At 40.6% G+C, this 26,540-nt stretch overlaps 1 protein-coding gene across 1 annotated transcript in view; it reads left to right on the top strand.

Moving 5' to 3' along the window:
• Positions 1–201: 201 nt before the first annotated feature.
• SPON1 (spondin 1) overlaps positions 202–26,540 on the top strand; it is a gene marked incomplete at both ends in the record, with an annotated part of 193,139 nt that continues 166,800 nt past the window's right edge. The window contains 2 exons of the mRNA XM_080619024.1: positions 202–424; positions 7,892–7,998. Of these exons, the coding sequence (XP_080475150.1) occupies positions 202–424; positions 7,892–7,998 (330 nt within the window). The remainder of the gene's footprint in view (positions 425–7,891; positions 7,999–26,540) is intronic.

The following is a 26,540-nucleotide window of genomic DNA, read 5'->3' on the forward strand; positions in this document are numbered from 1 at the left end:
CTCCCTGCTTTTCCCCTCCCTCTCCCCTGCAGCCGCCCAGCCGGTCCCTCCGACCCGGCAGCTTCACGCTGGGGGCCGCTGCCGGCTGGGGCTGCCCGAGCCCTTCCCGCCCGTGCTGCCCGCGGTGCCGGTCCTGGCCGCCCCACTCGCGGGCGCCGCCGCCGCCGCCCCGCCGGTCAAAAGTTGTGCGGAGCGCCGAGGATGGGAGCGCATCTGCAGCCTCTCGCCCTGCGGCTTCTGGCGTTGACTTTCCCCTTGGTGGCGAAGGGCTTTTCTGACGAAACGTTGGAGAAAGCCGCGAAATCCGAGGGATATTGCAGTCGTATCCTGCGAGCCCAAGGCACCAGGAGGGAAGGGTACAATGAATTTAGCCTCAGGGTGGAGGGCGACCCAGAATTTTACAAGCCTGGGAACAGTTACCGGGGTAAGTTGACCATCCTCTGCATCCCCTGTGAACGACAGTGGTTAGGACAAGGGGCTCGAACTATAACGTGTCTCTGCCTGTCATCTCTATATCCCTTTTAGCGTGCATGTGTGACTGTGTGGGTTAAGACAGAGTAATATATTCCCACGCATTACTTTATTGGGGATGCTTTCATGACAAGTGAGAGGGAGTTGGATTTCACGGTATCACTTTACTCCCAGCCATTAACTCAGTATTAAGAGGAATTTCCTTTCTTTTATGAATTCTCTGTGCCAGCTCAGTGCTAGCGCAAGATCACAAGTTGATGTAACACAAACCACACTGTTCCCCCGTTTACCTACTTCTCTAAGATTTCTTCCTATCCCTTTAAATGTAACACAGTGAATAGGGGAAGCTTTAACATTCAGCAGGAAGGAAACTCGGAGCTAGTTGTTCTTGCCCTGAAATAGGAATGTTAATATAATGAGTTAGCATATGGGCAAACAGTGATGCAGCACGCTGCCAACTGCCCACATTTTCCACTTATGTTTATCCCACCCCCGTGCATTTTTTTCCTTTTTTTCCGGGGAAATGAACAGATGGTTCAAACAGGAAAGAGGCAGGGATGGTGCTAATGACCACTGCATAATAAGAGATGAAGGCATCGGCTCTTTGCTGAGCTGTTCACATGCAATCCCCGAAATTACCTCATTTCAGTGTGTTTTTCTAGTTAATAGGCAAAGGCAGTTTTTGGTCACTTGTCCTGCCTCACTATATAATACCTTTAGAAACAAACCTTGGAGCACGTTGTTAACTTTGTCTTTCAAAAGCACTTCGAAAAGGATGTGGACATTTTTAGGTACCACAGCTGATGTACTTTATGGGCAATATGTACTTTTTGGAAAGCAAATTTTGAGACTTTCTTCTAAGTATTTCTTCTTACCTTCCTTAGATTCAGTGTAAAGAGCAATGTTTTCCCATTGCATGAACATAGGAACCTTAGCATAGACAGGGAGGAAAGCATGCACATAACGTAGACACCATGTTCTCTTAAAGACTGAAAAACACATCTGCAGCAGTGATCAACTGTTTTGAGGATCAGCTTGTAACTTTGCATGACTTTAATTTTTACTTTTTATTCCTCCCCGCCCCCTGGAATTGTTTGATTTTAATGTGGTGTGAGGAAATGCCCATTTCCCACAAATTGGTTGACTGTTGCAGGTGTTAGGATTAGTACCTTGGGTCTGAAAGATTTCATCTTGCATGTTTGCTTGATATATCTAAGAAGGACAAAGATAAGTGTCATTTTCTTTGATAGTGACAAATGTGAGTGTTCTTGAAAAGTTTTGGAGTTTACTTCTGTAAAAGCATTGTTGAATATTTTCAGTCATCTACAGAAGAGGTTTCTATTGTGTGGAGCCGTAGGGGGAAGGAAACCCCCAAATGAATTAGTGGAACTGATTTTGTAGAGATACTAGGTCTTGGCTTTAGGAACCCAATTAATAAGATCATATTAGTATATTGTAGCTTCTTGGCAGTGAGAAAATTACAGATAATAGTAAAAAGTAAAAATGTAGACCAAATATGTGCTCAAGATTTTGGTACTTAGGATTGAAGTACTCAGAAGATTATCTAGACAGACCTTTCGCAACACTTCCTAAATGGTAGAAAGAACTAAATGTTACCATAATGTACACATTATCTATGGCAACAGTTTAACTGAACAGCATTAGAGGAAGTTTCAGAGCTCATTCCCAAAGGAATTTGTGCAGTACAACTGCAACTCTATTACTGTCTCATACAAGACCTAGAAAACCCAACTAATGATAAAAAAAAAAAAAAAAAAGGCAGGAGGTTTGTGGGGTTTTTATCTATAAATTACTAGATGTACAACACTGAGAAGTTTTGCACAACCGTTGTTGTGTTGGAGCCAAATGTGCCTGTTTCTATGGCCCCCACTTGATTTAACGCAATCTGGATCCTTGGCACATTCCCTAGCAGGCTCCTGGAATAAACTAATGTGTATGCCAGGTGGAGAACACAGGATTTAACTGTACATAGAAATGCTGTGCTCCACCAAGTCGACGGTATAGAGGAATCCATTTATGTTCGTGACTCTCTTGATCATTGGTTGATGAGACACTCATGTGAGATCCTCAAGCTATAGTGACTGGAGGGAACACTGCAGCACTCTTGCCATGGGGGAGTCAGATGATCACAGTTCACAACTGCCATTTGTCTTTGGGGAAATTTCTATGGCTTTCCTGTAGCTACTTGCCTTTAGATGAAGCAGGATCTGTTTGCCCTAAAGGGAAATCTCAGGTGGATCTGTGTGTATGAAAGCCTTGGTTTTCTACATCTCTGAAGCTGTGATAGAAGAAAATGGCCCTGAGCACTGAATAACCTATTTGAATGAGTATGTGCCTCCTCTGGTCTGCACACACTGGTGGCAGTAAATAAAAACACGTTCTGCTCTCTCAGACAATTCAAAATGAGGTACCTGCAGGGCTGAGGAGTTGTCTTCCTTTTCTCCCTTATGTCTAACAAAGCAACAGTGGCTATGGGCTTTGTGGTGTCCCACAGGGTTGGTGACATGACTGATTTCTAACATCTTATTTGGGACTTCTGATGCTGTAGTCTGCAAGGGACCTTCATCTGCCTGGTCTTTCAGGCTGCAGTATGTTGCATCTCCCCTCGTGCAGCTGGCAGCCAAATGCATGTGGTGGGCAAATCCTCCTGTAGTACCAGGTTTGTGGGCATACAATCCTGGGGTGGAAGTTCTCTCCTACCTGCTGGTTAACTTAGACCCTGATGTAGCTGCTCTTGCTTTACTGAAGGTCAAAGTTCCTGTTGCATTCAAAGGACACAAGTGAGCTTTAGGTTTAGATGGTGTCGTGGGGTAATGATCTTTGAAAGTACTCAGTCATAGCTTTATTGTTCTGTAGAGTTAGATTAATGATTGCATGAGTTTTCCATGAAAAATGAGATAAATTTGATCCTATTAAAATATAAATGAAATTGCTTCTAAAAAAAGGCAGCAGTGTGTCCATTTCATGTGCTAACATGCAATGGACATGGTTTCCGCCATATAATTAACATATTATTCTGATGAAGAAAACAAAGATTTGACTAGTGTAGTCCTTAGATATACCTTGTATACGGATGCTGTCTATTTTTTTTTTTTTTTTTAATGGAATTTCCACTTGTAGGTTTGTTCACCTCAGTTTTCAAGGAAAAGCTCATTTAAGCTTGCATGCTCCATTGCACTGGTTTGGGGACTTCTAAGGGATGTTGAACCTTTTTCTTTCCATCTCTCTTCCCCCGCAAAATGCAAACCCTCTTTTCTATACTTTGCATATAAACAGTCATCCTGTAAATATTTTAGCGATTCTCAAGTTTCACAGATTATGAATAAAAGCAGATATTAAAAGTGTATTTGTTGGTACTTGTATGATATACAGTGCAGGATGTGCTGTTGTGTAGGTTGTAGAAAGTCAAATTTCATGCCTGAAACCAAATGAAAAATTGCTTTGATCACCCCACCTTTAGCTGGGGAGACTGGGGAAGGAGGAGTGTGTTGAAGGTGTCTGCCAAAATGCAACTTGTAATCAGAGATTTGCTGGAGGGGGTGGAAACAGACCGAAGTAATTGTTAATGTGTAATCTTCCCCTTAAAGCATAATCTTTAACTTTGAAACTTGCACTGAGATGTAGCTGATCTTTACAGGAAGTTCATATTGTTCAGTGGATGTTAGTTAATGTGAGTACAGTGTGAGCAGTGCTCAGCTGGTCTGTTAAAGGGCAGAGTTTAGCTCAGGAAGAACTCTCAACTCCTAGGGAGGAGGAGCCGCTCTCTCTTGTGGAAACCAGATGTAGCCTGACAGCTTCCCACTGCTGACTGTGCAATGCGAGCCTTATCCTGGGCTGAAATAATCAGTTCAGAGCCAGTGCCTACAGAATCACCAAAACAAGGCTGTGTACTTAGGAGTGCCTCAAATATGAGCCCTGCACTGCGGTGGTGTCTGAGCACACCGGGTAATTCAGAGAACTGACAGAAATCTTTTTAGCTTGGGTGTTTGTTAACATCTGCTCCGGTCTAGCTCAGGGGCCACCAAAGCACATATTCATGTTGATATCCTTGAGCTGAGGTTGCACAGACACTAAAATCCTCAACAAGTCACACCAACATCTCACTTGGGTTCGCTCTGCTCCTGCAGTCCATCACCCCTCTGGTCCTTTCCCAGTCTCTGGGTGTCCTGTTTCTCAGCAGCAGTGGCTGCTCAGGGGCTGGATCCCGCTCGAGTCTCCAATGATTTGTTCTCTCTTTAGGCTGGATGTGTTCCCTGGTCCTGCTGACAGCAGAGCTGCCTGGATGCGGGTGCTGGAGGAGCAGTGCACCACAGGGAAGGGCAGGATCATTTGTGGTGGGAGAAGCAGAAATTTATTCTGGGTTTAAACGACTGTGCAACCGCAGCATGAGTATTGCTAACCTTAGGCATGCAAAAACTATGAGTCAGGCTTTGGAATGACCTTCCTGTCTTCTTTTTTCTTTCTTCTTTCCTGATGTTTTTGTAGCATTTCATATGTCCTCTGGTTTATAGGTAGGTGTTTGTTTAGAAATTTGAAGGCTGGTCGGTTTGATCTGTAAATTTGTGAGGAAAATAACGAAAACTGTTGAGTCAATTCACAGCTGGATTCTCTGTTTGCATAATTGTTTCTGGTGTAATCTTTTACTCAGTGATTCAGAGTTTTGAGTTATATGTAATACATGGAAAAACTTGTTTAATGTAAAATACCTTTATGGCAATTAGTTTCTAAGAATTGATGTTCAAGCAAATGTGATGCATTTGTGCTTGTTGAGTTGAGCAGTGTGCTGTTGCCAGTTACTGTAACTGAGGGGCTGGCTGTGGATTTGCATTCAGATAGAGCTGCTAAAGTGTGTGAAATTGGACAAATAATATTTGTGTGAGGAGGAGTCTTCTGTGAATACTCTCTTATGAAGCAGCACTGGTAGTTGTATGAAAGGTCTGGGTGGTCTTCAGTTTTTATTGTGCCAGTCAGGGTTTGAGAGTGTGACAATAGTGCACTACAAGCAGCGCTGCCTGCATTGTGCTTAAAGTAAAAGCTACTTAAAAGCATCAGTAGTCTGGTTTTCTGTCTGTCTTAGTTCAAAAAGACCTTTTCCCTAATATTTACCTCTCTTTCAGAAAAGGATTCCTAAAAGGTGTTGAAAAGGATTCAGTAATTTTAAAACTCTCCCAAAAGTCCTGCCTCAAAGCTTTGCCTTGTTCCATCTTTCTGATAGTGTTATAAAGGGTTGCAGCTGGTGTCACTTGACTGTTGCTGGTGGTGCCTAGGTACTGATGATGGCAAATGGGAAAACCATACAAATGTATCTTGCTCTAGCAGAGAAGGACAGATGTGATCCTGGTCCTGAGTGCGGCAAAATCAGATTAGTCAGCATCATGTTACTTGTTCTCTGCTGGTGGCTCTAGTGACACCCTCCTGGACAGGGCATGAACATGAGCCGGCAGTGTGCACTCACAGCCCAGAAAGCCAACCGTATCCTGGGCTGCATCAAAAGGAGCATGACCAGCAGGTCGAAGGAGGTGATCCTGCCCCTCTACTCTGTTCTTGTGAGACCTCACTTGGAGTATTGTGTGCAGTTCTGGTGTCCTCCACATAAAAAGGACATGGAACTGTTGGAACAAGTCCAGAGGAGGGCCACGAGGATGATCAGGGGACTGGAGCACCTCCCGTATGGAGACAGGCTGAGAAAGTTGGGGCTGTTCAGCCTGGAGAAGAGAAGGCTGCGTGGAGACCTCATAGCAGCCTTCCAGTATCTGAAGGGGGCCTACAAGGATGCTGGGGAGGGACTCTTCACTAGGGACTGTAGTGACAGGACAAGGGGTAACGGGTTCAAACTTAAACAAGGGAAGTTTAGATTGGATCTAAGGAAGAAATTCTTTACTGAGAGGGTGGTGAGGCACTGGAATGGGTTGCCCAGGGAGGTTGTGAATGCTCCATCCTTGGCGGTGTTCAAGGCCAGGTTGGATGAGGCCTTGGGTGGCATGGTTTAGTGTAGGGTATCCCTGCCCATGGCAGGGGGGTTGGAACTAGATGATCTCAAGGTCCTTTCCAACCCTAACTATTCTATGATTCTATGATTCTGTGACTGGTATGTGAAGAAGGGGGATTGCTGATGTGTAGCATGTTTTGGGAAACCAGAGCTGCCAGCGCAATCTTTAGAGAACAGCTTCAGCTATGAGTTGCACTCTGTGTCCTCCTCTGCCCTGAGGTTAAGGGAGAGGAAGGGTAGTTCTAGAGTGACCATCTCCACCAGCTGGAGTGCTGAGCTGGAGCAGACAATGTGGTCATCTTGCTTTACAGCTAAAGAAACTTCCTGCTGAAGCTCTGAAATGTGCTGAAATGCCTATATGCTTGTCTGGGCTAAGAGCAGGACAAAAGCTGAAGCCAAATATTCAGGAGATGTTCCCTTGCGTTAAGAAAACCCACAAACTGAAACTGAGCAACACACAAGGAAGAAAAAAAAAAAAAAAAAGGAGATCCCTTGAACATGTGTGACCCCAGTCCCAAACCACCACCACCACAATAACCCTCTGTTCCGCTTTCAGCTTAGATAAGAGTTAATTTTCTCCCCAGTAGCTGGCGCAGTGCTGAGTTTTAGCTTCAGTCTGAGAACAGTGCTGATAACACACCAGTTTTTTAGTTGTTGCTCAGTAACACTTAACCCTGACCAAGGACTGCTCAGTCTCTAATGTTCTAGCAATGAGGAGGGGCACAAGAAGCTGGCAGGGAGCAGAGACAGGACACCTGACCCAAACTAGTTAAAGGGGTATTCCATACCACAGCACATCACGCCCAGTATATAAACTGGGGGGAGTCACCTGGAATGGCAGATTACTGCTCAGGTTGGGCTGGGTGTCAGTCAGTGGCTGGGTTTATTGTTTTTTTCTTTTTCCCTTTTAGTTTTATATTATTTTCCCTTGTTATTTCCCTTGTTAGTATTATTATTAGTAGTAGTATATTGCACTTTAGTTATTATTAGTAGTAGTATATTGCACTTTAGTTATTAAACTATTCTTATCTCAACCTGCAGGTTTTACGTTCTTTTGATTCTCCATCCTGCCTGGAGAAGGCTAAGGTGGGGATTTAAACTAGCTGCGTTTAAACCATGACACCCTTGTGTAGATCTGAGCAGATTGGCAATCTGCTTTGAGGGGAAAAATACCCAAGCAAATCCACAAACCCTGAGGTATTTCACATCATGCCAGTCTTCTCTGGTTTATGTGGAAACTTGAACTCAACATGTTTATATTCTGGTTGGCTCTGCTCCATGTTGTTAGTGCTCTAGGTCTGGTGAATACCAACTTAAAACACACTAAAGTTGAACTCTGAAATTATATGCAAGTGTTGATTTCCCAATTAATATTATGTTTTCATTATTTCTCTGTTCATTGTATCTCAGTGACACTTTCTGCTGCCACTCCTGCTTACTTTCGAGGATTCACGTTGATCGCCCTTAAAGAAGGAAAAGAAGGTGACAAAGAAGATGACCATGCAGGAAGTTTTCAGGTGAGAGAACTTTGCTGACCTGCACATCTAGGGGTCTTCCTTAATGCATGCTTGACTCAAAGGGTGATGTTATACACACAGCAGGATGCAGGCAATGTTGCGTAAGCACAAATATTTGTGGAAGTTGATGTGAGAATAACAGGGCATATTTCATTTTCCATGCAGCCTCTTAAAGAGGTCAAGACTTTTGTGCCTTGAATTCATCTTGCCTTTCCACATTCTTAGTTAAAAATAAGCATTAATTTTTTGAACTAGAGGCTAGGAGACCTGCATTTGTTATCCAAACTGAATATGAAAATTGCTTTGTTCACATTTTGCTTTTTGTATTTCTTTGCCTAGATATTTTTGTCCATTCAGATGTAGATTATGACTCTGAGAAGTGTTTGCCACAGCTATATTTACTACTTTATCAGTCATAAATTAGATTCTGTTGTTTTATTGATGCTCTGTAGTATTTTACTTAATGAACACATTCAGTGGGATGAAATGTTGTTTATCCTTATTAAAATGATCAGAATCCAGAGTGATGATTCACATAATAGTGTTTCCAGTTAATTCAAGATCACATTGCATGAAAGGAATTCTGGAAATTGAGAATACAGTTCATATTTCTGAAAGTAGGTATAAATGATGTAGGTTTGTAGGGCAAGAAGGAGGACCCAGGTAACTATAGACCGGTCAGCCTCACCTCCATCCCTGGGAAAGTGGTGGAACACCTTATCCTTGGTGCCATCTTAAGGCATATCAAGGATAAGAAGGTTATGAGGGGCAGTCAACATGGCTTTACCAAGGGGAAGTCATGCTTGGCCACTCTCCATCATCTTTACCAAGTCTTGGGAAACGGGAGAGGTGCCTGAGGACTGGAGGAAAGCAAATGTCACTCCAGTCTTCAAAAAGGGCAAGAAGGAGGACCCGGGTAACTATAGACCGGTCAGCCGCACCTCCATCCCTGGGAAAGTGATGGAACACCTTATCCTTGATGCCATCTCAAGGCATATCAAGGATAAGAGGGTTATGAGGGGCAGTCAACATGGCTTTACCAAGGGGAAGTCGTGCTTGATCAACCTCATAGCCTTTTATGAGGAAATAACACAGTGGATGGATGATGGCAGAGCGGTGGATGTGGTCTACCTTGACTTCAGCAAAGCATTTGACACAGTCTCCCACAGCATCCTCATAGCTAAATTGAGGAAGTGTGGTCTGGATGATCAGGTAGTGAGGTGGACTGCGAACTGGCTGAAGGAGAGAAGCCAGAGAGTTGTAGTCTATGGGGCGGAGTCTAGTTGGAGGCCTGTATCTTATTGGTGGATGAGAGTTTCAAAGGCTCTCACTGTGCTCACCCCACATCAGCACAATTAACTGAAGTTCACTCAGGTAGTGTCTGCCAGTCTTGATGAAGAGTTAAGATTCATACTGGAGTACCCAATGAATGCTTACAATGATGAATACTGATGTCTCTTGTGTTGTGGCTAGGAACTAGAGAAGGAAAAATGTTTAGTTCAAGGGTTTGCACTGTTATTATTATAATGTGGAGGTCCTCGTGGTGTCTGAGCAGCTGTGCAGAGGAATTAAAACCTGTGTGTGCAATAACTTTCACATTGCTCACTGTTACATTTTTCCTGTGCTCAGATGGAGAAAATGTTATTCAGTGAATTACCCAGCGGAACAGAACAGTGAAAATTCCTTAATAGTGGCAAGAAACTAAATGCGAAACTAAATGCTACTACTGGACTACTGGCATAAACCTCTGCCTCCATGAGGAGACACATAAACTCTTCAAATGATAGTCAAGGCAAAGCATGTGAATGCACTGCATGAAACAGAGTGCTTTATTCATGTTAACAAGACTTTGCAGTATAACCAGGACAGAAAGAAATGAAAGTTTACCACAAAAAACATAAACTTTCCCCCATGCCTTACAGACTGTAATCCACTGTATTTTCAAGCCTGTGAGCATCACTTTCAAGTCATGAAGTGCGTGTTGTAATGTTTTTTGTGGGGAAAACCTGAATCCATGCTTTGCAGTCAGGTCAAGATTCTGTTGGGGCTGTGGCTTCTGTTTTGCAGAGCTATAGAGTTTTAAACTGATCAACAAATGTGGTGGCTCAAAGCACTGGAGAGGGGCACATGCTAGACCAGCAAGGTGTTAAATGAGGGGTGACATCTCAGTGACTGATGTGGACATGGTACACTCGGGCTGGAAGAACACTGTTTTTAGCAGTTGTGGTCATGCTGCAGCAGGTCGAGTGCTGCAGCCCATTGCAAAGGATGACCCTGCAGTAAGCAGCTGTCATGACTTGCCCCTGCAAGGGCTTTGCTCTGCTTTTTACAACCTTCTCATGGTTCATTTACTCCTGTCTGACACGGCAAGTCAGCAGGAACAGTCAATCTTCATTAATCATTAAGCTGCAGGGTCTTGGTCCTATAAATAGCACAGCTGTTAAAAACTCCTTGGACAGACAGGTATCTGGGGGTTTTGTTTTCTGGTGGGGTTTTGTTTGTTTGTTTGTTTTGTTTGTTTGTCTGTTTGTTTACTACTTCTGGTTACCTTTATACTTGCCATGGAGCAGAGACTCTTAGAGAAATGTAGTTTGGATTCTGCTGTCCTAAAACTGTTTTCCTCTGAGAAAGTTGAGGCTTTTAAATCTGGTTTTACTACTGTTTGTTTATTTAATGCTTTGACACTTCTTTTTCTTTGTCCTTGCAGCACACCCAGTACACAATTTGTCTCTAAAACAATCAACTGATACTGTCTCCTACAAATGTGGAAACGTATGTTAAATAGCTAAATTAAATATGGTTGGGGAGTTAAAGATACCAAATTCAATCATAGAAGTTTGGGGATATAATAACACAGCTCTTAGACCAGTAGTAATTGTAGAACTCGGGGGCACAGTGCACACTGTGAAAGCTTTGGTTATCATGTCCCATTGGCTTCTTTACACAAGCCATTCCCAACTGTTGTCATGCAGATTGCTGATCTGTCTCTTTTGTAATGTTTATCAACAGTCTGCAAATTGTTTGAAGGCGATTATTCTCTAGGGCTACAATCAAGCACTGATTGTCTATAGGATAGTACCTAAACTGGCCTTCTTAATCATCATATGTATGCAGTGTAATAGATTGAGTCTGGTAAATAACATAGAATGCTAGCAATGTAGTTCTGGCCCTCCTCTCGTCTATCTCCCATGTTTTATGAGGAAAAATAAATATTCCAAGAGAACTCTTGGTGGATATTTTCTGAATCTGTTCTGAAGAGGTGTTCAGCACCACCAAAAACTTCATCTCTTCATGTGGCCTGTTCAAGCACTTCACAGTGTTATATTTTATGGAAGATGTAAGGACAACTTTATAGAGCTTTTAATAATGTCTAAACTGGAACTTTATTTATAGTGGTTATATTGCTCTCATAATATTTTCTTCCTAAATTAAGAATTTGCTTGATATTTTGAGACAGTTATTATGAAGTTTCCCCTGTTCTCTCTCCAACTTCGCATACACTCTGCTTCTTTCTTGTTAAAATTTCCATATTTTCATTGTAGGGAATCTTTTTTTAATTTTCTTCCATTTCTGCAGCTGAGAGTTCAGTCTTATTTATAACCCCCAGAATTGCACACAACAGTCAGTCTGGACCCTCAGTGTAGAATGATATAGAATTCAGATAAAATAATCCTTGGGAGCATCATAATTTCTTCACTTGTCTCCATGCAGAATCCTCTAAACGTACTAAACGTGTCTCTATTGCAGGAGCATCACAGCATTGGTCAGGAGGTCCAAGGATAAAAGTCTTAAATCCTTTCCTGGATGTGTTGCTGCCTATGTTGTGATACCTCATTTTCTGTCTGCATTTTGTTCTAAGTGCAGAGCTTTCTTCAATTTATAAAAAGTTCTAAACTACAATCCTATCCTTCAAAGTGCTCACCATTCGTGCAAAAATTGGTGCTATTTGTGGACTTTATAAGTACATGTTTGAAAATTAATGTGAAATATTGTGTGCAAATGTGACCTGCTTTTCTCATGTACAGTGATAAACTGAGTCATAAAGACTCAAAATTAGAACCTTATCTGTATCACTTTGCATAACCATTTGTTAGATACTTATGTCCACTATTTTTGTGGGAGTTCAGTGTTAAACGCATTTACCATATTAGTATTTCTGGAGATATCCTGTTGACTTATTTTGCTTTAGATTGAATTAAGCAATTCTTAGTTTAGGTCACTGAATTTAGTGACCCACCAGTGCAAAACCACTGCAAATTAAATTTAATTAAACCATGAAGGTTTAATTAAAAGTATGGCATTTGTAAAAAACGTGTTTTGTGAATGTGTTCTGAAGACGAAAACATTTCAGGAAAGCTAGAGTAGTAGTGAGCTAAGTAAGGAAAGTGGTCCTTTATTCTAAGTTCTCCTCGGGGCTTACCCTGAAACAATAGCCCAACCTTTGTTTCGTTGCCTTTACTGTTGAAGACATGCTGACTGGTGATCAGATCGTTTGAATTGTTTAGCTGACTGACGTGCTTACTAAAGCTTTTAGATTAAAAGGTGTTTTTACAAGCTCTTAGAAAAGTAGCTCCTCGGCTGCAGTGTTGCAGCATTTTACAGGAATTTGACAGCTTTTTAAGCAATCAATAGCAATGCATTTTGAAAGAAACAGTCTTAAAAGGCTTTAGCCGTGTCTCACGATTTTTTTGTACTTGTATTTATAGGCAAAGCCTGTTTATAGTTTTCTTAAAATTAATGAATGCAATTATTAAGCTTTTTATATTAAAATTAAGCTATACTTACGTAACCTTGATGTTGCATAGAACTTGTATTTTGTTGTGTTTATTTTTCTTTTTAATCCTGTATCTCTTTATTTAAAAAATAAAAAAAAAAAAAAATGAAAAGGTCTAAAACCTAAAAAGTATTTCAGGAGGCTGTGGAATCTCTACGAATGAAGACAGGCTGAGAAAGTTGGGGCTGTTCAGCCTGGAGAAGAGAAGGCTGCATGGAGACCTCATAGCAGCCTTCCAGTATCTGAAGGGGGCCTACAAGGATGCTGGGGGTAGACTCTTCATCAGGGACTGTAGTGACAGGACAAGGGGTAATGGGTTCAAACTTAAACAGGAGAAGTTTAGATTGGATCTAAGGAAGGAATTCTTTACTGTGAGGGTGGTGAGGCACTGGAATGGGTTGCCCAGGGAGGTTGTGAATGCTCCATTCCTGATGGTGTTCAAGGCCAGGTTGGATGAGGCCTTAGGTGACATGGTTTAGTGTGAGGTGTCCCTGCCCATTGCAGGGGGATTGGAACTAGATGATCTTAAGGTCCTTTTCAACCCTAGCTGTTCTATGATTCTGTGATCTCAATATAAGCACATCGGGATATTTAGTAAACTGCTTACTCTGAGATGTATGCAAGGATGTAGTTTTGCTTAACAAGTGCTCAGAACTTTGCAGTACTTTGCTCTTGTCTGCATTCTCTACATTCCCTTTCCCAGCATTTTATCACTGAAACTGAGTCTGTCTTCTTAATGCTTGTAAGCACATGAAAGTAATGCATTTTTACTCTGATGTGAAACGTTCAATCACTAATGGTTTGCAAATTGGGGGGTGGGAATGAATTTCCAGTTCATAGTGAAATCTCATACTTTAGATTTCTTAGTAAAGCTTCCTCACAGCAGTGAATGAAAATAATGTTTCTATCCAATTACATTTTCAAATTTTAAACTCCTCAGGGTTTTCATGGAGGAGGGGGGCTGAGACATTGCGGGTAGAAACACAGTCCTCAAGTGACATATGATGGGAGGGAGGGAGAAAGGACTCAAACTATTTACTTGTGTCCTTAAGCCTAGTAATTATATGGCCATAACATTATATACCTGCATTAAACTTTCGAACAGTACACAGTAGTATGTGCTGGTTTCAAAGAAGCATGGATGCTGTGCACCCCCACAAAGGGGGTGAATGCAGTTGCATCCAAGCACCTAAATGAAAATTCTCTTTCTGAAGTACTGATCAGTTCTACTATCAGCGGGGGGAAAAATCAATGTGAAATATCTGCACACAGTCATTAAATTAGTGATCCAAAAGGATAACTACAGGAGTACATTAAATATGAAAGAATTAAAATATGCCAGGTGTATGATTTGGAGACTGAAACAGTAGAGATGAATTCCGAGTCTCTAGAATTTAAGTCTCCAGGTCTTTTGCATTGGGGAGAGTATTCCTGAATTTTCTTTCTGTAAGAATCATTGCATATATTATCCTAGACAGAAAAAAAGAAATAATTTCATAATAGTAAACCAAGCTCTAGTTCTCACCTTTTCTGCAGGGTGGAGTTGATTGTTCTTGATGTAAACTTTCACATATTTTTCTACAAGTTTCTTGACTTCCATATCATGATACTCAGGGATTAAATGAGTTTAAAAGCAGATAAAAGTATCTGCCACAGGCTGGTCTAGCATTGACTGAAAAATGTGAACACTTTGAATGAGATTAAATACCCAAATCTCTGGTATAGTGGAGGAACCACAATCTGAACCACCTGTTTCCGAGGGTTTGGTTAAAAATTGTCTCAGGAGACAGCTATGTCTTGCTTCATACAGCAGAAGGTAATAATTTAGCAGACTGGTGAGTTCCAGGAACTTGTAGAGGAGCAGCAGCTCTGTGATAGTCACTATTTGTTACTGATGAGGCTATAGGAAAAGCAACCCAGATTTTGATCATGTACGGGGTTTTGCATTCTTCCTCTAAGCATTTATTTGGTTTGGTTTGAGCTTACCTGATGAATGAGGCACAGACCCTTGCATTGTAACATTTCCCACTGTTTGTTTATACTAAACATTGGCTTGCTCCACCTTGGGAATTCCCTCAACTCACTGTATATAGTTGCAATATCTTTTGGAATTCATTATTGAAACCATAACATCTCACAGCCAGAATCAGAAAACATAACAGATTTCTGAATACTGCTCTTTTATGTATTTTTACTACAGTGGGTCTTTGAAGTAACACACATTTACAAAGAGGAAATAAATATTAAGCTGTACTTGCAATATAACTTCACTACTGAATGAAAGTGGGTTTTGGTTTCTCAGTCTTGGCTCTTGCTTCTGTTAACAACTTGCTTATCTCAGTTGCTTGCTGGAGAGATGACATCCAGAGGGACCTTGACACACTTGAGAGGTGGGCCAATGACAGCCTCATGAAGTTCAAGCAAGCCAAGTACAAGGTCCTACACCTGGGTCAGGACAATCCCAGGCATTACAGGTTGGGCAGAGGAGAGATTCAGAGCAGCCCTGTGGAGAAGGACTTGGGGGTGTTATCAATGGGAAACTCAACATGAGCCAGCTTTAGTGTGTGCTCACAGCCCAGAAAGCCACCCGTAGCCTGGACTGCATCAAAAGGAGCGTGACCAGCAGGTTGAAGGAGATGATCCTGCCCCTCTACTCTGCTCTCGTGAGACCTCACTTGGAGTATTGTGTGCAGTTGTGGTGTCCTCAACATAAAAAGGACATGGAGCTGTTGGAATAGGCCCAGAGGAGGGCCACGAGGATGATCAGGGGACTGGAGCACCTCCCATATGAAGATAGGCTGAGAAAGTTGGGACTGTTCAGCCTGGAGAAGAGAAGGCTGCGTGGAGACCTCATAGCAGCCTTCCAGTATCTGAAAGGGGGCTATAGGGATGCTGGGAAGGGACTCTTCATTAAGGACTCTGGTGATAGGACAAGGGGTAATTGGTTCAAGCTAAGACAGGGGACGTTCAGGTTAGATATAAGGGCACTGGAACAGGTTGCCCAAGGAAGTTGTAAATGTTCCATCCCTGGCAGTATTCAAAGCCAGGCTGGACAGAGCCTTGGGTGACATGGTCTAGTGTAAGGTGTCCCTGCCCATGGCAGGGGGGTTGGAGCTAGATGATCTTAAAGTCCTTTCCAACCCTAACTATTCTATGATCTCACCACTGTGAGTTTTAATGTAGTTTCTTGGTTGATAATGTAATACAGAAAAAGCCAAGAGACTTTCTGTGACAGCCCTCTGGGATTTATGTGGCCCAAACTTTTCCATCATGGGTGCAAAGAGGATGAGTGTCAACACATACAAGCTGAAACAAGGCTGGGTAAGACCAGGTCTGAGGAAGAACTTCCCCTCTGTGAGGACAGTCAGGCAGTGGCAGAGGTTGCCCAGGGCAGACTATAAAGTTTCTCACTGCAAGGTTTTGAAGACTTGTCTGGATACAAGTATTTGTATGTCTGGTAATGTATTTTGATCATTGAAGTTATGAACAAATGCAAACATGCAAAATACTGCCCAGTCTCTACTACATACTTTAGAGTGTGCACTGTAAGACATGTACAAACAGCCTTTTACATGGGCATTTGAATCAATCTGAAAAAGTTCATAACCGTTGATTTCATATTGAACAACTTGCCTATATATGTGTTTTTAAGCTTCATAATTTGAACACTCAAAGCAGAGACCTCTTTCTCCCCAGCACCCCTTCATCAGGGCATACACATGCTGATGGAAGCCTGCCTCTTGAGGTATGACAGCTAAAATTCCGGACTCCTTTTCAGATCCAAGGCTTATCAGAGTCAGGTTATCTCAAGTCTAACTTCTGCTCTGCCTTGCAGCCTGCCAATACGTGCAGCCTACCCACGCAGTGCCAGGCTACTCCATGGTCAGATATCAGAATTGCTTAATTAAATTTCCTGTTAGAAGAGAGTATCTACTAGTTTATTCTGTTCTTTGGATTAGCACTAAACTGTAAGGCTTTCTGGTTCTAAGAGGCTCATTAGAGAATTGTTTCCTAGAATTTGGCACTGACACTTACATCAGCTCCACTCTGTGAGAAGAGTAAAGAGTCGAAATGACACTGGAAGCACTGTCCCTTTCTGCCATGGAGACTCCAGTCAGCTCTTCAGACACATCAGCATTGGCAGCTCCCTTCTTGTCCTTTTGGGACTTGGGATCATTTTTGGTCTCAATTCCAGAGTTGAGGGCAGTTTTGCCCTTGCAGTTATTTAATTCAGAGCCAGTCTGGTTCCAGGTGTGCAAATCCCATTAACTCTCTCTTGTCAGTCAGTAGAAGCTGTATGTTCTTCCCCTGGGAACTATTTGACATCTCTATCTCAGTGACTGTAAAGGAATGTATTTCAAATATGCCTTTTCTACAGCCAGGGTATTCTACCCAACTTGTTGTTCCAGTCTCAGATAGTCTTTCTTCACATGGCAACTCACCTGGGCCATGTGAAATTTTAGAAAAGACACTTAATCCTCTGGCAACAGCCAGGTGCTTTACAGTTACCATAGGGTAACCATCATGGGTTATAACTCTAGATGTACATAGGCTCCAAGTTCATTAAAATGTCTGTACAGCGTCTCTTTCTTCATTCATAATGTTGCCATCGGTCTTTCCTCCTTAGATGTCCCCTTTGGTCTCATTATTTACTCATTTCATCTAAGGCACTCATCAATTGCCCTAGGTTCTTTGCGTCTCTACTGAGAAAGATCAGCACTCTTATCTCATTAGCTCCTATTATCCTTCTTTAATGCTCCAAGAATTACCTCTGATGTAGTTATTTGCAATTCTGCAGCATCAGAAAACCTTCAGTGTGTCAGTTCCAATGAATCGTACCTTACAGCAAGCATCTGTTCTTTGCACTTCCACTTCACATAAGGTTACAAAGACCTTATCAGGTATCTCCTACTGATCTGGACTTCTTCAGCTATCACTGTTTGCCACCTTCGCTATGATAGCTATGGATCTGGACAATCATGCTACCCTTATAATGACACAGGGCTTTAAAAGGAAAGGTTATTCTGGGGAACAAGCTTATTCTGACACTTCTCTCCAAAAGAGCGCTGCCAGCCACCAGGCTGCGATGACTAGGCTACAGACACAGAATTATGTCTGTAACTGAAAGTCTTTTCTCATAATGTGCTTTCTTTTCACTTCAACTGATTGGGGGGCGTGGTGGGGAGGGGGCGGGAGGAAGGAGGAAAGTGATGATAAAGGTTGAGGCTCAACTTGACAGTTTCTCCAGGTTATATAGACTTTTCTACTGCTTGAAGAAAATCCTGCTGTCAGTCCTCTGGACTTGAGAAAAGCATACAAGTGGCAGTAGAAAGTCTCGCAATTAAATAAAGAAGATGAATTAAATTTTTTTTTTTTTTTCTTTTTTTTTTTTTTTTTTCCTGTTTTCCTCCCTCCAGTGTGTTCAAAGAGAGTCTGGTGACTTGGAAACAGAATGGCCCTTTTAAATTCAGGAATTTACCTGCCTGACTCGACAATGAATGATTGTTGTAGGAAAAATCCTTCCTCCATGTTTCATAGTCAAGTGAGATAAGTCCTCATCACAAGTCATGGCTGAATTAATTGCTAGCAGACTAAATGAACTGCTTCCTGTGCAGTTGTCTTGAGAGCTGCTTTTTAAATTCTGAGGGGAATTTGCATTACCAAAGTGACAAATATATTTAGCTTTCATTATTCTAGACTGCGTGTGTACCCTTCTCAGACCTAGATACTGTCCACTCTGACAGTCCTCCTTAACAACTGCTCCCTTTCTAATGATGTTAGGGACCTCTCAGTGTTTGCAGAAGGATACTGTTTCAACTCTCATTGCTGTCCTGAACAGTTGCAATTGATTATTCTCTTTGCTGTGATAGCTCTTTCTCATGACCTAATAACCCAGGATCGTTAGTCATCTGATCACAGTGTATTTATTCTACATCAGAATGATGCAAAACCTGTTCAGGGAAGTGGCCGTATCTTTTAATTCTGGTGCATTCAACATGCTTGTCTTTTACTGCTTTATCCTAATGTACCTTCATAGATGTTTTTAGTAATTTGTTTCATGCAGCCAGGAATGCAGATCCATATTGATGCCCTCAGAATCACAGGCAAGGACTCATACAACTGAAAAGTATACATTCTCATCCTAAATGCATCAGATGTTTCGTTTCAATGCTAGTCTTTACTCAAGAGACTTTGCAGACATGTTTCTGAGTAGGATGCTTGATTTTCTTTGATCTATTTTATCTGAAAAATGCAAGGTAAGGCTAGGATGTAGCTTTAAGAAGTCTTCTTTCCCTAACCTGGTTGAGACTACTTGGAGTTCCAGACCCAAAAGCCATATAATGTTGCTTTTCCTGTCCCACCTACTCTTGCAGAACGCCAGGGACTTGTCCAGCATGATGCTGGATTGCTTCAGTGTTAAAGTGACTTTGTTCACCCCTGCTTTGTGAAGGCTGGGATTATAAGGTTATTGCTAGCTGAAAGTATTTATACAGAAGGATCTTTTCAGACATATGCACAAAGTTCAGTCATCAGAATTTCTCCTGCTGTCACCCTGCATTCTTGATTTTTTTCTAATTGCTTTCTGTCTGCCTCAGCCTATGCTAGATACAGTCACCTGAATGTTATCTCCTTCTAGTAACATAAAGCCCTGCCAGAGAGGTTTTTAGTGCTCATCTGCTACGTAACTGTAATTTTACAAGGGCCTCCTGAGGCACTGTCCCATTGTGCAGTCCCACCAGTGGAATTTTTTCACTCCTGTCTGTTCTCCTATGACCTTTCTCTTAAGCACTCACACTAATCCCAGCCTTCCCCTGCATCTCAGTCTGTGTGGATTTCCTGATGGTGGTCATCACTGCTGTAAGAGTAATGCTTTTATGGATGACTTCTCACCTGCTAAATTGTTCTCTCACTGAATTGCCCTGGTACCTGTGCAAGATTGTCAATCAGCAGAAAAAGCCAGGACATATGGCTTTTACTCTAAGCCGGAAAGTTTATCTCTGTCTCCACTCCTTCCTGGACTTGTTCCTTTAGTTCTGAGATCTTCGTAAATATAAGAAGAGCTTTTATGTTCCACATTGACTGAGCCAGGTCCTTTCCTCAGCCTCTAGTTTCCGTGTGCTCTATCAGGGAGACACCAGAGAACAGCCATAAATAGATACAGTCTCACCAGAAACCACTTCTGAGTCAGGTTATTTCTCAAGCCATAGTACAGATGTTTCTATCCTAGATAGCAGATAGAAGATAGCCTCAGGACAGCCTTTGACTTAGAGGAGTGACTGGCAGGAAACTGACTTACTAAGGAAGCACTACAAATTCAAGGATATATCTAGAAATAATGCACCATGTGCCAGTATAGTTATACAGTTTTGTTTTCTGAAATGATTCTTAACTCCCAAGTAATTTTGTTAGTGGAAGGACCTATTGCTGGGAATCACTCACGGTGGAAATTTCCACAGCAGCAATCATCGAAAGGGGACAGAAAAGTTACTTGTGGGTAATGTCACTCCTTGGAGGTGGCTCCATCTATCCTGCCTTCTGCCCTGCTTTGCCTCCCTTTTCAGTTGCTGTGAGAAAAAAATGAAAATCATGTGTTCCACTTGACTTTTTTCATGGCTTTATAAGGGGTAGGATGCGGATGCACCCTGCCCATACAGCAAAAGCAGAATTTTATGGCTTGCGTGCTCTTGATTTCAGTTGATATAGGTAAATGAGAATATAATGAATGCCTATATAGGCAAGACATTTCAAGAAGTCGTTATTACTGGCAACCTGTTGAACTTTCTATAAAAAAAATAGTCAGATAAACTCCCAAGCAATATTTCCTGGAAAATATTTTATTTGTTATGCAGTTACTTTTAAAAGTAACTTATTAAAAGAGCATATTAAAATTAATTTTCACATGAAAGTAAACCAAGAATAGTAAAGAAATTTCTGACCCAGCTACAGAAAAGCTAATGTTTAGCTCTTGAAAGTGCTTTTCAGAGCACTCAGTAATTAGAAAGGGAAATTCCCTGCTGGTATAGAGCTGCCATTTTGTACCCCATTCCCTGCATTGTCACTGTGGGTAGGGTTATTATGCAATCTCTGGCAAGCTCAACCTACCAGACTGCTTACTAATTTGTAGGCTGGAGGTGTAAATTGAAAAGCCTTCATCCTGCTTCTGTTTACTTCATGTATTGAACTGGGCTCCAATTATTCTCATCTATGTGAATTGAGGCACTGTTGTTGCTTTTGCCTCTTTTTTTTTTTTCTTTCTTCCTTGTGGGTGGGCATAGCTCATTTGGACCTGCCTTTCTTTTCAAAAGAAACATGTAAAAGAACAAGTATGTAAGAAGTAGTTTTACTACTTGCTGTTCTATAACTTTAATGATTATATAACTTGATACAGTCAGTAGTGTAGCAGGGTTTCCTTAGGGCATTACCAGTGTTTATTCATGCTTTGTCAGGTATACATCAGGGTTTTATTCTCCTGGAACGCCTTTAATTTTATTTTTTTTTTCCCTTCTTAATTCTAATTTTAAAGCTGACTCTGCTTGTATGGGAGGCTTAATTGTACCTGATGTTGCTCTGTTTAGCGTGTTTGTCACAAACTGATTTTTGCTAACCTACTGCTTTTTAAAGAGGAGGAAAACGGAGAAAAGGAGAGAGGGGACATAAGGTAGGAAACCAATCTTTAAAATGAAGAAATGCTTTCTCCTGCAACCTCTCTTGAGCAATAGATCAATTTCATAGGAAAATCGGCTACCTATTTGAGACCGTTAATAGAAGAATATTTTGTGGGAGCTTCAGTGAGGTATTTGAAATGGTTGCCAAGGCAGCAGTTTGTCTCTTATTGGTGGTCCTTTTGCTCTGGCCTCTGTTTACGTGATCGTGTGGGAATCACAGATGTAGGAATAAAGCAAGAACCTGCAGTTAGTAAATTGTCCCCCATGCTAATCCTACCTGTTAAGAAAATCTGCCCACATATTGTGATAAATCCCAGTATTATTAAGATAATCATACATGTTTTCTGTATGTGCTGCATGCATAGGGCCAGTATGGCTTTTAGCTATGTAAAGTTTCTTAGCTTCCTTTGAGATTGTTTCAATAACCTAGTTTTAAAGGTTATACAAAGTACTTTATATGAATTAGAGTTGGGTTATGATATATTTAGACACTGGGATTATATAATAGCCTTAGCTTCAAATACATTGTGTTCCAAACAATATTTTTGTTTTTTTTTTTCTTGGAGCTCATGTGAGATTTCAGTAAAGGATGAAAAAAAGCTGTCAGCTACCAACTCAGAGCTGCCTGTATATTGACCTGTTTTTTCCTCTTTGTTCAGCTGATGATCATCAGCTCATCTGATTGCATTAGCTGCAAAATGTGTTAAACCTACATAATAATCAACCAGCTTTGTATACGGTGTGGATGTTATGCAACTGTAAGCTTCCACAGGAAGGACACAGTGTACATCACAGTATTCTGGGGTTTCTAAACACATTTACCTCTTGCTGCTGACTATGAAAGAGACTTGGTATTTCTTTTGGGGAATAACAAACCTGATGCAATCTATGTGAAAGCTTATGTTGGAGTATAACCATTGCTGTTCATATTTTCACATCAATATGCATCATGTTCAATTAGAAGTTAGTTTATGCCTGAGCCAAATAAGCCAGAATTGCATAAATATGGGAAGGAACACTACAAGATTAAAAATGTGATAACCATAAAGGCAGGATAAAATGCTGAACTCCCTGCTGTTTTAACATACTTGACTCCTGATCCATACTTCTTGTATGAATTTAGAGAAATTATCAGTAAATTTTTCTTTTCTTTTTTTTTCTTTTTCTTTTTTTTTTTTTTTTTTCCAGTTAAATTTGTTGAATCTTGCCTTAATGGTTTCTGTTGCCAGTGCTACCAGAGTTGTGTTTACATTTATGGATATAATATAGCTTTCAAATGTGCCTTTATATTGCCTTTCTGCTGAAGTTTTCGAAGTGCTTGCATAAATTAAATTCCATAAACGTTTTTGTAGGAAGAGGATTTATCGTATCCACTTTACAGAAAAGTAAATGTTGAAGTAACTTACTCAAGGTCACATAACACACTTCAGCTACCATTAAACTTCAGTTCTGCTCTCCACTTATAGTGTTTGCCTCCCAAGTCAGGAATGTTTAAATAGTTATCTGTCTTCTTGCATTTCAATCCTGTCCATGCATAAAATCACAAATGTTTGTAAAATGCATAACATTCCAACCGTGAGTGTGAAATACAAGATGGGGTTTTTAACATACAGGAACACAGTCTAAGTGTCTATACAGTGAGGTCCCTAAAAACAATTCCAGTACGGTAGCTAGTGTGCTGGTATGTATTGGAAAGATAAGCAAGTCCTTCTTACTGCAGGATTAAAATGACAAAACCCCTCCAAATATTCTTAGTGCTCATGGCTTCATCATTTTAAACCAATAATTGGGTTTGTATCTGTACTATATTTTAGTTCTTCCTGTTGTTGACACAGATTCAGAAACAGCAGCATTTACATGTATTTTAGATTAGTAAACAGAATGAGTTAATGCCTACTGAGCTCTGTATAGTATGGAAATAACATGTTTAAAAAAAAGAAAAAAAGTTAAAATAATCCCAGAAGTAGTGAGTCTCATCTATTAAATATTATTCCCAGCCTTTAATTTTAATATTTCTCTAATTACATGGTTCATATTCTGGAGACAAGCTGTCATTTATCAACTGTTGGCATCTCCTGCAAATTAATTTTTCCTTTATATGTGGTTGAATTTCTGACCATCAGAAGTTGTTTTTCCCTTTTTGAGCCATTTTTTCCTATGCTGATTTGTTCAAATTGTTCGAGGGTTGCATACCTTGTAGGATTGTTCTCTCAAGTACCTGTGCAAAATTGGTAAGAAAGTCTGCAAAAGATGTAAAAGCACAGAAAAATAACTAATAATAAAATAATGAGTGCTGAATTAGAGCTTTTTATAGCTTTTAATTGAAATTTATTGAGAATAATTCAGAATAACTACCAAATGTGAATCTCTGAATAGACCCCGGTGTGATTGGGTGTTCATAACCTCTGAGACAGATTTCCCATATCACCAAAATTTAGCTTTAGATGTGAAAAATGGCATGAAACTTCTCAGTAGTCCCTTTGCTAGAAGCATTTAGTTACTGCAGTGAAAGTCCTGCATTAGTTCTAGGCCTTGCATGCTCATGTTCTGCAAATGTTTCCACAGACAGGTGTCGTGGTTTAAGCCCTCACAAAGTCCTTGGTCAGTCTAAACATCAGTGTTATCAGCTTTGTTCCCAGGCCAAAAGTCAAAAACACAGTGCTGCAACAGCTACTAAGAAGGAGAAAAACTGACTGCTACTGCTGAACCCAGGACAACAGGTTAGGCTATTTGTGTTACTCATGTTGAAATTACATGATTTTGGGTACATTCTATTCTCAGATAAAAACTTTCACAGTTGTATACTTCAGATTCTCACATGGAAATCTAGAAGAAAGGGACAGCTGTTTATATTCGTACATGTCAACACTTCATCAGTTTGAAAAGATGGTATTGTCTTGACTTGTATTTGATGCTGCACATGGTTTTATTTCTTATGGCACCCTCTCCCAAGTGTGTCTCAAGTCATGTGAGTGAAAGAAGCTTTGTTCAAGGTTGGAAAAACTACCTGTAGAAGATTAAGGGTAGTAAAAGAAGACAAGGAAGTACAAAGAAGCGTTTTGTAATGCATATAAAAAATGAGAATCAGAAATTAATTGACTGCGTATTTCATAAAATCGTAGAACAATGCAGGTTGGAAGGGACCTTGTAAGGTCATCTGTTCCAAACCCATACGGGGGTGATACCTCTTTTATTCCATGGAAAATTGATCACTTGCCAAAATGAAAGTTTGTGCATAACACTTTTGCTACTGCCTTTTGCCTTGTAACTATTGCTGTAATTTGTATTTGAATGACCAGGATAATGTAGGAGCTGAATGCAAAGAATAAGGTTTCCTGATTTCTCAGACTCCTGTGTAATATCAATCTACAGACAAATAGAAGCTATATATCTTGTGACTATCAGGCTGTCAGTAGCACATGAACAGCACTGTGAGTGTATTTAAGACGTTTTTGATCAGGAGCAGAAAGTACAGGCAATTTTGGCTGATTTCTAATTAATGTTACTTCTTCCTTTTGTTGCTGCTAAATGAAAGGCACACCCAAACAATACAGAAGGACTATTTATTTTCCCCAGATAGGGCTAGTAGGGCTACACAGGGGGTTCTTTGAACCAAGAGGAAACGATGAAACTGGTTGAAATGAGAAATTTTCACTGCCAAAATGTGCTACAGTTCTAACTAGTTAAACAATATAATCACTTAGAAATTTCCAATAGAAAGGTCATCAGTGCTTTATATTCAGATAAAATGGAAGCATACCATTCTTTTTACTGCATTATATAAAAGATAAGTATTAAACAAAATATTGACTCAACAATGCTTGAGATGATGAAAAAACAAAACATTTCAGAATGGATTGTTTTGAATGTATTAATTTTTCCGAATGTATTAATTTTTCCAAATGCTTTAAGATGATATTTCAATAAAATATCCTATATCCAGAAGAAAACTTTGTTTTGACAGAATTACATGTTGAAATTGGAAATGGTGTAAAATAATGTTTTTCCTATTACTGTAGTTAGTAATGGTAGGAGTTCTAAAGCCTAAATCTCAGTGTAGCAAGAAATACTACCAAGGCAATTAGAAACTTAGTTTAAAATGTACCTTTGAAATAATGGAATGTCTGGGGCTTTGTTTTGTATTGAAGTGGATTTGCTCAGAGTGCAAAGGAGAGGGCTGGAAATGGAGCCAGCATAAATACAGTTTTTGCTCCTTTAACTCACATAATTTATTCCATTCTTCACGTTCTTGATTCATACACATTTGCCTGTTTTGCAGCAATGGCGTATTGCTATTGTTGATGCTAGAGATCTGCAATTTTAGACTTTCTTGCTTATGTGTCAAATTGGTTTGGAAACGAATTTTCTACTTTCTTAACGAATATCCCTCTTGGTCTGTGACTGCATATATTGAATTTCTACTAGTCCTAATGAAATTTCAAATGGACAGCTTTATAGTCTTGAAATACATCTTCATTGGAATTAAATCCCTTTGAGATGGGGATAAATTTATGTCTCTCCTTTTTTTTTTTCCCCTAAAGGTATTGTGTTGTCATCTGCATGTATGGTAAGATGAGAGTACAAATTTTTAATTGGAAAACCTATTTACAGCCATAAAGTTGACACATATAAAGAAAGCTTCTATTTCAAAGCAAAATATGCTAAGCCATCATGAGATGAAAACTTGGTCTAATGCATATATACATATATATACATAAGGTTGCTCTGAAATGTGCTTGCAGCTTTAGCTATTCTGTGCAGCAAACCTGAGATGTTTATGTTGCTTGCAGCTTCGTGGTGTCAAGGCAAGTGATGTAGGCAGGTTGTATTCCACTTTCTTCTTCACACTCCTCATTGCTCTTCCTACTCCTTCTTCTTCCAACGAGGGCAGAGTGCCCAGCCTTGAGCAGTGGCACCATATGTAAGTGTCCAGTCTCCTGCATGGCACCCTCTTGGCCGGACCTGGTTTCACACATGCCTTCCTCGCCTCAGTTTTACTGTGTTTCTGTCCTTCAGAAATTTGCTGTCCCCTATGCAATTTTTCTTGGAAATGCACTTGGAATGTACAAATAATTTCAGAAGCAGATTTATCAAAATCACTG

Source organism: Psittacula echo (genome assembly GCF_963264785.1).
Source record: "Psittacula echo genome assembly, chromosome: 5".
NCBI lineage: Eukaryota > Metazoa > Chordata > Aves > Psittaciformes > Psittacidae > Psittacula > Psittacula echo.